We start from the raw sequence: 12,086 nt of genomic DNA on the forward strand, positions 1-12,086 counted from the left end.
CGTACAAGCACGTAAGCACATACTGAGACGAGGTGAGGCTGCACACGTCTTCAACTCTCACATGAGTATACAACACCCTCTACTGGTAGCAGTAGTAAATACAATAACAGACACATACAACAGAGCACCGATAGATCGCTCTAATGCACCACGAGGACACAGAACACATAAGGTGTTAAAAACAAATGCAAAATGGCACCTTAAACAAATCTGGGAAACAGCGAATCCGCAAAAGGTGTCGTGAGGGAACACTGCATTACTTCATTTAGTTTTATTGTACAGTTCTTAACTTAGTTTTACACTTGTATGATGGTTGGGAATGTTAAAATGTTACTTTAAGCAGTGGGTGGACATTTTAAGGAAGGTTTTCCATTTACATGATTTCCTATGGGGAAATTGTTGAAATTAGAAGCATTTGAATCAGCAAATACGTTAAAGAGAAAAAAAAACATTTCTGATATTTACTCATATGAAAACCTCTCTACACGGTACCTCAATATCATCATCAGGCCAATCATACTTTTGTCCTTTCCGTTCCACTCTGTCCAAAGTGAATGTGCCATTTGTATCTAATAGGTCTGAAAGACAAGCAAGTCAGTCAGCCGGATGACATTTCCATTTTTCCTCCTCGCTGCTTCGATACCGCTGTGGCATTTAAGAACACCTTTTCCAACCCGAGACAACAATCTCACACCAATCGCTTGCTGCTACGTGTTTCACCATCTCTGGCGGGGAAAATAAGCTAAAAATGTACATTAAAAAAAACAAGCTTTGGCACACAAATGGCCTCCGGGCTGCGCTTTGGACACCCTTGCTATCAATTCCATTATTATTATTCATGCTCATTTAAGAGCTTCATGCAAACCACATACATAGCCGCACTCACCAGCGGTTGTCCATTGCTGAGAGTCATCCCTTCCTGGTCCATCATGTTGCGTGAGATGGTGATGGAGGGCAGATCCAGGCTCTGAGGAGGGAACTGAGGGATGAAAGAACCCCTGTGCTGGGCAGGAGGCTCTGGCATTGTCGGGAAAGGTGAGTCTCCATCCGATAGACCAAGACCTGACTCCATTTCAGGTGGAGGTGTGATCGGAGGGATCTCAAACTCCTCGTCGCCTAGACTTGGGGTGTGAAATGTCTAAAAGAAACACAGGAAATGGGGAAATATAGAGACGTATTCAAAAAGAGGAATTTTGTTTAAAAGGTCCTCTATAATGTAAAATTGACCTCTCACTCAAATCTCATTCGATACCAAAGACGCAGTTATACGTTTTTATAAACCCGAACGCCCGCTCGCAAAAACATATTTACATGTCTTTTACGTTTTATTATGTGAGAGGTGAAAAGACGTGATGACGCAACTCTCCACTAATGCATTTCACTTTAGAGCAATTTTAAGCCATAAAAACGGCCACAAGGTGGCAGAAGCGCATTTGGTAAGAGCTCAGCAGGGATCATGTTAACGGACAAATCGCATATGACAGGAAGGAAGAAGTGAGAGAGCATGGAGGAGTTTAGCGTGCAGAAGGATAGGCATTGTCGGGAAATTTCAATGCATGCATGCGTTCACACACATGCACACGCATTAGGGGTGCTCCGATCGATCGTGCCAACAATCAGTATGAAAAAGCATGGTTATCCACATATACTTGCTTTTAAACGCCAATCCCCTTCACCGATCAGCTCCGCCCGCATTGCAGCAGCCAGCCTATAGCGACCGTCTCCCGCCCACTTTCCCTTCACCAAGCCAAAACATGCATGTCTGCGTGTTGGACTTCCTGTCATTGTGATGGTGAGTAAGTTTTGCACCCACGTGCCCAAAAGGAGTAGGAAGAAGCAAGTCTTATTTAATCCTACACCCATCCGTTTCAAATCTTTTGCAGTACATTTATTCACTTCCTGTATTTCATATGTGATTTTTTAATACATAGAAGAATGATAAAGTAATGAAACAATGTGATGATCTAATTTTTAAGATTTTTCACAATAAATAGAAATAATATATAATAATCTGTGTAATAATAGATAATATATTATTGTATGTGATATGTATAGTCATCCTTTGCCACTTTGTGGTTCCAATTTCACGGCTTCATGCATATTGAAGCACATTTTATGTATTTTTTTTTAATTTCATTTTTAATAATAATGGGAAAATGAACTAAAATCCAAATATAAGGGATTCAGAAGATGCATTCAAAGACGCTGTGTATGATAGGTAGTATTCTGCGCTGGCCGCTAGTCAGTAATGTTATTAACACGCAAATACCAGACTTGATCGCCAGAACAACATGCTTTTGTTGCAGGTTTGCATTATCTCACAGGCACAACAATCCCCAATAAAAACACGGACTACTCTTGTGGCTGTAACCCAAGCCAAGCTCAAACTCAACTCTGAACCACCAGCGTCACTTCCTGTTTGCGGCCACTCAGCTCGCATAGGAAACACATTTATAGCAACACATGAACATGAGTCTTATTTATGTCATAAATGCCTTATTTACTCTTATTATGTCTACTATATTGGGTAATACAAACGTAAAGCTGACTATAGGGATGTTACTACATGTCTAGAGGTCTCTAATAATGCTACAAATGTAAAATGTGAATAAAGAGCACAATAGCGTTTCTTGGAGCCAGAGACAGGTTTGGACAAACACAGCACATTAGAATTAAAGCTACATACACACAAAACAGCATATTCCTGCAGGGCTTACTACAAGCGCTTTTAAATTGACTGAATTCCAACATCAAGGCTAGATTTTGGCCAGCACACTTCCACTACACTATTGTGGCACCTCTGAGACTGGATGAAAACTAGTATAATATGGGACCTTTAAAGAGAGACCATACGCTTGTAAAATGTAACATTTCCTAAAAGCTAATAGCGTCCACTTTGAGGACCAGAAGAAAAAAAAATCAAGCGGCAATCACGAGAGAGTGAGAGGATGCGTGATAAAGCCACTTAATCTCTGGGATGCAAGATGGTTGGCTTGAAGTGCGCTGAGAATACACGTCGCAGAGCTTTAAAGAACATTTTTACTGATGAATACGCCCGGCCAGGAGTGTTTCTTTTTGTTCCCCCCCTCGCTTGCACCCTTAAATCTGCTCATCAAACAGCCTAATCCTTCTTGCCGTTCGAATTAAAGCTTTCGGACACGCTTAATTTGCTTACGCGCCTTCTCGGAGATGGGAATGTTCGCACACTTAGGTCTTGTTTTGCCTTAAGCCACACTGTGCAGAGCCTGTATATTCATATGCTCACAATGACCGCATGGCAGGTCCACATGAATGCAGCACGGGGGCCAAGGAGCCTGGTGTCAAAGGTGCTGGTGAGTTCTTCAAAAGCTTTGAGAAAGGAAAGCAGCACGAAATGATCCGTCGACATGTATAAGCCAAGTAGTTATTTGGGAACTGATGGAAGGCAGAATCACTGCAACTCAAGACTGTTCTGTTCAAGGACATTCTTGACATGGACAAAATTGGCTTGAAAGCCCAAAAATGAAACAATCATAATAATCACGAAGGCGCACTTGAGCGTCTTTTCAAATCTTTCCAAAACACCTACATTTGCTTTTTAAGAACCGAGAATCCATGACATGCTCACCACCTCTTTTCTAACTCTCACACGGCGACAACCTTGAATTACAGTGTCAGTTGTAAAACCTCATCATGTCCTTAAAAACATTCGCATGAATGCATTTATTTGTTCGTGTAGCTCTTCTACTGCTGAACTGCTGCACATAAAATGGTGAAAATTTGACAAAACATGCACCCGCTGTGTCTACATTGAAATTTCTTACACAGGTCAATGTGCTTGACAAAACACCCATTGTAACTTTAGAGTGTGTAGCTAAATCACCACGGAATTTGGTACACACATTTAGGGGACTGACATGCGCGTGAGTATAAATTTGAGCAAAATTGGTTGACAAACATGGCTGGCATTAAGCAAAACCGCTTTCCAGGGGCACAGGCGGGACTTTGCATTTAAAAAGCCATTGACCAATGGCTTAACAATTATAAAACACAAATGTTTTATGAAAACAATGTGTGAGCGATGGGAAGAAAATTGCACAAAAGTAATTTGGTGCCACCTGTTGGTTTGCATGATTAAATCTGTAGGGTCGACAATCGAAGACAGTGGTCACCAACCTTTTTGAGCCGAAGATCCCTGTTCTTGGCCATGACCTAGTTGGCATATCTGTTAGTCATTCTCCGGGTGGCAAGGGCACTGACGTGATAATACATTTATTTTGCGTAATATTTTGGAATGAACTGGCAAAGTCCCAAAGATCGACTGGTCGATCGTGATCGACTGGTTGGCTACCCCTGGTCTCGGGTCTTATATTGGGGTCAATACAATAGTTATGTCACTTAAACATCTCAGAAAAGATGCTGGTCATATTATTATGATGATTATTATTATTCAACTGTGGTATTTTGTATATATATCGCATTGCCAACTACTGGCTTGGCTTGTACATGCATAGTTTTCAGTAGTTTTATTAGGTTGTCATCCCAATATCCAGGTTCTTGTCATGTAAATATACCTTGAAGAATCAGTACCATGATATAACTAATTTAACCAAATAAGATTAATTGCCCAACTACCAGATTTGGGTGCTGAAGACCAGCTCGCCCAGGCGCCCGCCCAGAGCTGCTGCTCCTTCACATCGCGACCATTTTTCAACAGCTATATAGTATGGTGTGTATTTTTTACTCCTTCACATCGAGAGGAGTCAGTTGAGGTGGCTCGGGCATCTAGTCCGGATGCCTCTCGGACACCTCCCGGTGTTTTGAGCATGCCCACCCGGGAGAAGGCCCGGGGGCAGACCTAGGACACGCTGAAGGGACTATATCTCACAGCTGTCCTTGGAACGCCTTGGTGTCCTCCCGGTGGAACTGGAAGATATGGCTGGAGGCAGGGAAGTCTGGACTTCCCTACTGAGACTGCTGTCCACGCAACCCGGATAAGCGGAAGAAAATGGATGGATAGATGGAGGTTCATTGCCCAGTAAAGTGTTATTGAACAACAAGGAATTTGATTATGTAAACATGACCAGTATCACCGATGTGCATGTTAATGATGATACAAATCAACATCTGCACCAGAGGCCTTTAGACATTCAGATCACATTTGCAACAAGGAGGATGAAAGATGTCTTCTGTCCATGAGGAAGGACACAATCCTTGGGGGAATGAGGTGTCAGATCCTGCTGAGTGTCACAGTGTTGCTGCGAGTCATTTCAAACACAGCCAAGCTAATCCTGCTTAGAGAAAAGGCTGTGATCGCAGATGAAGAAATGCAATGTCCATTCTTCTTCTCATCATCATGGCCTGGTTATCCATTCAAAGGGTTGTGGAAAAGCTCATGAGTGCCAAGTGCTCAGACAGACGCTGGCATGGGAGCAATGACAGTCACCAGAGTCCAAGGTATGAGATGCTTGAGTTTGTGGTCGGAAAAGACCAGTTTGGAACAGAATTCAGGTAGTTAAGCTTTCTGTGGCGTAGACAACCCATACTGACCTGAATATAAGACTGTAGTAGTATTTTTTTTTAGAAAAAATACCCTTAGAAAAAAACAAGTCATCTTATACTCGGTGATTATAGATTTATACATGCAAACCAACAGTTGGCACCAAACGGCTCCTGCCCAAAGTGAGTCACAGCTTCTCTCCCTGTTACATAGACACACCAGTGACCGAGAGGCAGTTACCCACTGGAAAAGCCTGTCTCAAAGGATGTTAGCTAGTAAGAAAACACCAAAGTAGAAATTATAATTTGAATTTTATTTGTTATGGTGATCAATGACAATGTCAACCTTCCAGCAACTAAGAAATATTATATAATTTTGTCTTTGGTTTTATCTTAAAATAGCTTGAAAAAGACAAGTGGTCTTCCATTCAGGGTTGTCTTACATTCGGGTCCATGCGGTATATGTATTTCCATCAAGGTAATGATCCATTCAAGGTATATTTACATGACAAGAACCGAGAAAAATTGGGATGACAACCTAGTAAAACTACAGAAAACGACATAATATGCATACTAGGCCTACATGTCACAACGCTACAACACCGCTGTGTTCCGCCATTGTTGTTTTGACTGTGAGGTACTAACGCTTGCACAAACGGAACACTAAACATGTCCTCCATGTTTAGAAAATTAGGTTTTAAGCAGAAATGGTTAGATTTGGTATACATATTGTATTGACCCAAATACAGTCAAACTTTGTTTTTAGTACGCCCAGGTTTTCATATGATCTGACCATCGTAGAAAATTTTCGCCCAAATTTTGCCTTTGTTTTCGTACAGTATTGGACTTAAAAAATACGTGTTTGCCTTGTACTGCATCGTTCAGTGAAATCAATTGCCCAAACAAAGCACCCTACATGTTGCGGGCTCACTATCTGTGTATGTTTTATTCAGTTAAATAACCCGACATGGGGCCAACATAAGTTGTGAATGCCAGCACTTTCATAAAGAAGGTGAGAAACAGTATTGAATTCGATCTCTCCAGGACGTTCTGTATAAAATGTATCATTGTTAATAATTTTGGGTGTTCGGAACAGATTGATTGGATTTATTTCCTTTGGGAAAATTTCCATTGCTTTTTGTATGTTTTGGTTTTCGTCAAAACTTTTGCAACACATAATATAGTAGTAAATAGTAACAAAAACCAAGGTACCGTTGTATGAGACAATATTTTCACTTGGGGTCTAGAAATGTATACATGCAAACCATTTAGACTGTGATGAACTAGCGCTTGCAAAGACTCAACACTTGGCATGTCCTCGTTTTTCGGGAAAATATTTAACTGGACAGAAAAAAAGTGTGAAAATTCCATGTTTGTATTTTTAGGCTACAAAAATGTTGTTAGCTTTAAATAAATGAAAAAAAAAAATGTTGTTGGTTCAAAAGGTTGCGTGTAAACAGTCTTCTTAACTCTTTCCATTAATGCTTATCTTGTTTTGTGGTGAAGAACAAATGGGAAGAGACTAGAAGTGCTATTAAAGTGATGGCAGACAATGTACATTACATAAAGTCAATACAGGCTAAAGGGATGCCAGGTGAAATATCCCCCACCTCTATTTGGAGAGGGCGCAATTAAAGATCCTGGCCAATGGTATTAATGGACAGATGGGTAACTTGTAGCCTATCAGCTTTGGGATTTTTTTTTTTTTTTTTTTTTTACCATTTTCTGTAGCCACACTCTGAACAGTACTGTAGAGATATAGAAACTGGCATTTGGCTGATGTCGTGTGCACATTGCACAAGAGCAATAAGAAGCTTACAGAAACAAACCAAAAACAGGAAGGTGAATGTTTATCTGTGGATTTTCTCCCTGCAGGCACCTCTTTCAGGGAAAGCAACAAAAAGCTTTTTCAGGCAATAGCAGCCAGGCCTTACAATAAATGTAGTAATGCAATTCACAGATGCAATAAGCAGGACATGTTGAAGGCAGCAGCATGTAATTACTGCCAGAGAATCAATGGAGCCAGGATTAAGGATCCAGTTTCAAATCAGCAAGGCAAGACAGCCTACCCGAACCCCCCTCATCAACATCATTTCACATTTGTAGTCCATTTCTACATATTTATAGTTCATTAGCTGTCTCTAATGTGATTGGCTGAGTAAAGTGATACATGTTAGTGGAAGACAATCTTTAGTGGACTGTATCCTTTACTTCTATCAAAGCTTTTCCCTGCAAGGATGTCTGCTTTAGCAGGCATGGCCAGGTCATCTTATCTCATCGTCTAAGTGCTTCAGGTAAATGATACAGCAGCCATCAAAACAGCAGAGTGGATGCAAAAGCACTCTCCTCTCGCACAAAAGATATGTAGTACATTAGGAGTGTGTAACAATTGTAGTGAGATGGAAAGCTTTATATCCGTGTTCAGGACACAGAATATCTCTGTATACTAAATGAAAGATATCATCATAAAAAACATATCCCATTGCAGCTTACCTCCTAGGTTAATATAGCATTTTTTTCAGGGATGGCTGAAAGGGAGACTACACATTTGACAAGTCATAACATATTTCACTCAATACAATTTGATAACATTTATTATTTAGGTTATTGCATTTATTGTGAATGGTGCTTTCACTTGCTTCAAATATAAGTATTTTTAGGTCAAAAACTGTCATTGTATTATAACATTTTAAGGGTAAATACCTACAATAAGAAATAAATTTCCCAAAATAAATATACTAATGTATATGTGTGCATACTAAATATTTGTATTTAATATTATCCATCCTTCCAACCATTTTCTATACCGCTTGTTCTTACAAGGGTCGCGGGGAATGCTGGAGCTTATCCCAGCTGACTTCGAGCAAGAGGCAGGGTACGCCCACGACTGGTCGCCTAACATTTTTATGCGGTATTTATTTTAGGGTAACACAAATATCCTCATATAATATATTATATATATATTATATATATTATATATATTATAATACAGTATAATATTATACAGTATATGTTTATACATATTTTCTTTGGGGTAACAAGAGGTTAAGTTCTTCGATATATTTTTCGTTTTCTTTTATTTACCAGTATTATAGTGTCATTGTCATTGACTAACACAGACTATTATCTAGCCGTCCATTTTCTGTACCGCTTGTCCTACAAACTATTTTACTAGTGCATTTTTATGAAATAGTTTAGTGTAACTATTAGCCTAATATAATTCATATAACATTTTATTAATTATGAGTAAGAAATATAGTATAATTCATTTAATTATTTGTAATAAATATTTTATTTTGGGTAACAAAAAGAATGGGTAAATAAAGAATAATTGAAGATTATATATTGTTATGAAATAGTTTTAGCGAACCACGACATGATAAATTTATATATAAATATTATATTTATGTTTTTATGTCAACAGAACCATAATATATTACAGGGGGTGATAGGCGAGTATATTGTGAAGGTATAGCGTGGGTCAATCGCATGGCATTAAGAAAATATACATCAGCCTATCATCCATCCATGTGTCACTTGATTGACATATAGGACAGCCAGTCTGACATCTTATCTTTTCTGACACATGGGTCACCATGCGTGTGCGTACAACCTCACCAAGTGCTGCAAAGCTCTAGCAAGCTACTGAGCTGCCGAGTTAGCCTCTAATTTACTTTTTCTAAACTTAAGAAAGAGAGTGGATGAGCTGAACATAGTAAAAAGCCACTTTCATGCGGAATGGGAGGAGTACTTTTTATCACAATGTCTTATTTGAAGTTCAAAGTTCTGGAAGTAATCACTGAAGAAGTTTTCTGAGTACCGTAAATGAAATTGAACGCACATTGGTACATGTTTGTATATTTGTCAGGTACACTTTTTGAGTGTTATATTGCTGTGTGATGGAGTTAGTGTTGTTAGTAAAGTCTTCTTAAAAGATTACACCGTGTGTATATATAATGACCTCCTGGGATCTGGGTTCGAATCTCCGTTGGACATCTCCGTGTGGAGTTTGCATGTTCATGTTTTCTCCGGGTACTCCGGTTTCCTCCCACATTAAAAAAGCATGCATGCTACATTAAAGTGCGTGTGAATGGTTGTTTGTATATATGTGAACTGCGATTGGCTGGCGACCAGTCCTGGGCGTACCCTGCCTCTCGCCCAAAGTCAGCTGGGATAGACTCCATCCGACAAGCAGCATAGAAAATGGATGGATAGATGGATGGATGGATGGATGGATGAATGGATGGACCTCCTGGGAGTCCCAATGCGCCGACAAGCTCGTTGTGAGTGCACTGATAGCGCGTGATTTCCTCACTGACTCACGAGCGGCACAGTAGATTATTTAAAACATTTGTAGTAGTTCTGAAGTAAAGGAGATGTCGCAAGATTAGAATTTAGCCATGAATTAGCTGCAGGGTCCACAGTTTAGGAAAAAAGTAGCGGCTTATACACTGGAACTGGAAAGATAGTTTTGTTAAAACACACCTATTTGTTGTATATATTTCCACCCAATGTGGATTTGCCACATAAACAAGCTTCTTCTAGAATGTTCTATCACTGTTTAAATAGGTAGGTAAGTAGGTTTCTCCAGTGCTTCTTGTCCTTCCTCTGCCTTTTCATCTCTCCCTCTCTCCTCCAGATCGAGGAGCAGAACCATCTGTGCCCAAACACTGGAAACAGTTGTTCCTTTTGATAAAGTGCAAATGAGCTTGCCTGGTTTTTTTTTTCCTTTTCTTTATTAAACTCAAGGAGCATCCCCCCCATCTTACCAACCTCCCCCCCTTTCCCCCAATCCCTTCTTCCTGAACTGTGGGCGCTCACATCTAGGAGGTCACCGTGCTTCATTATGACCTGTGGATATGGAGGATGTATCACATTACAGTGTTTTAACCTCCAAAACCTGAATCCTATGGCTGTCATTCTAGCAATGTTGGCTTTTGGTGATATAAATAGAGGAACTCTTTTTTTTTGTAGCAAACCAGGCATTCATTCTCCTCGTATTTCTAAAACGTCAAAGTGCAGTCAGATCGCATCAACGGCAGCTCTTTAGAAGTTAGTCCTACACAATAGAGGACGGTCTGCGGTGTTGTGTCTGGGTCAGAGGACGAGGAAGATGAGGAAGGACTGTTTCAGGCAATAAAAAATAACCGAGAGAGACGGACTAACTGGGATTGATCACGGTGAAAAGTATAGAGACTATATGACTTATTATATTGGCCCACGTCCTTGGAATAGTGAATTACGAGACACAAAGAAATGAAAAGAGAGATCTATTATTCATAGAATGGGGCCCAATGAAAAGGCTCAGTTGAATGAAAATGATACTGAACCATCGCCAGCAAAAGGGAGCCTCTGTTTAAATCACACTGTTTTTTTGTTTGTTTTGTTTTACAATTATTTGCATAGCCTCTAGCTCTAGCCTGACGACCAGGCAAATTCCATCTGTTCATCCATCATCTTGCATTATCATATCATCCAATTTAACTTTTAAATGTGTTGCGTAAGCGTGTGACGCATATTTGGGGCTGAAAACTGGACGGAGCCGCAAGTGAACATTGGTAATTGAAGAGAGAAAGGTAGGGTTCTTTAATTACAACTTTTCTTGTAAATGTTGATTTATAATTGGAGGAGAACATGAAAGTCAAGCTAGCAGGACATTATGGGGGGAGGATCAAACAAAGATATTTTTTTCCCCCATTTGTTGGTGGTCCAGGAGGGTAACCCCTGCAAAAAGCAGTGCTCTACTCTAATGCATTTTCATTTTTCGGAAATAACTGGCTCTTTCCATTTTGCAAACAACGCCTCCCCCCCCACTATAAAGAGTGCATTTCCAGTTAACAGGAACTTTTGAAAGTTGAAATAGGGGTCAATAGAGACAGGATACTCACGTCGCCAGCAGTCAGCAGGGCGCCGCTAGCTTCAGACATGTTCATGTAGTTGTTGTTGTTTTGGAACTGAAAAAAGAAGAGACAAAACACCATCACCACGCTGCTCTTGAGATTCCATCGAGTTGCCACCTTCACAGTAGACACCTGTCACTCAAAAACACTTGCCGCTGCATGTTTACACACTGGCTTGACCCGCCTTTAGTGCTCACACGCTGCCACTTTGACTGATTACGGAGAGAGCCCGGCTGATTCAAACAAGGTCAGGTGATGACAATCTGCTCTTTTGGGCGTGACAGTTAATGGATGTTTGCATCACAAAGGTAAAGTATCAAGATGGGGTAGCAGCTTATTAAATTCACATAACCTGGGAGTCGTGGTACCAGAGGTGGTTGGGTGGAATACTGGATCATCAAAATTCAAATTTAAAGAAAACACAAGCTGTACATCCACAAAACCGGAAGAACGTCAGCCTACAGCTAAGAACACCAAAGGCCATTCAAACCACAACCACTTAAATGGCAAATGTGGGAAACAAAGCGAACAGTGGACACCAGCATATGCCTTAAGTAATTTCATAAAACATAAAGACCAACACAACAAACTTGGCACCGTTTCAAATATTGCTCCTCTACCGTGAAAACTTAATGAACTAACAACTTTATTTACATTTACTAAGTGGCATAAATAAGTCCAGCCTTTCCTATTTCCTACAGTATACAG

At 40.2% G+C, this 12,086-nt stretch overlaps 1 protein-coding gene across 1 annotated transcript in view; it reads right to left on the reverse strand.

Moving 5' to 3' along the window:
• Positions 1-12,086, reverse strand: part of tox3 (TOX high mobility group box family member 3) — a 71,695-nt gene that overhangs the window by 19,509 nt on the left and 40,100 nt on the right. Inside the window, exons 2-3 of the mRNA XM_054771191.1 lie at positions 11,367-11,432; positions 887-1,138 (exon numbers count right to left, since the gene is read on the reverse strand). Of these exons, the coding sequence (XP_054627166.1) occupies positions 887-1,138; positions 11,367-11,432 (318 nt within the window). The remainder of the gene's footprint in view (positions 1-886; positions 1,139-11,366; positions 11,433-12,086) is intronic.

The sequence above is a fragment of the Dunckerocampus dactyliophorus genome, chromosome 3 (assembly GCF_027744805.1).
Source record: "Dunckerocampus dactyliophorus isolate RoL2022-P2 chromosome 3, RoL_Ddac_1.1, whole genome shotgun sequence".
Lineage (NCBI taxonomy): Eukaryota > Metazoa > Chordata > Actinopteri > Syngnathiformes > Syngnathidae > Dunckerocampus > Dunckerocampus dactyliophorus.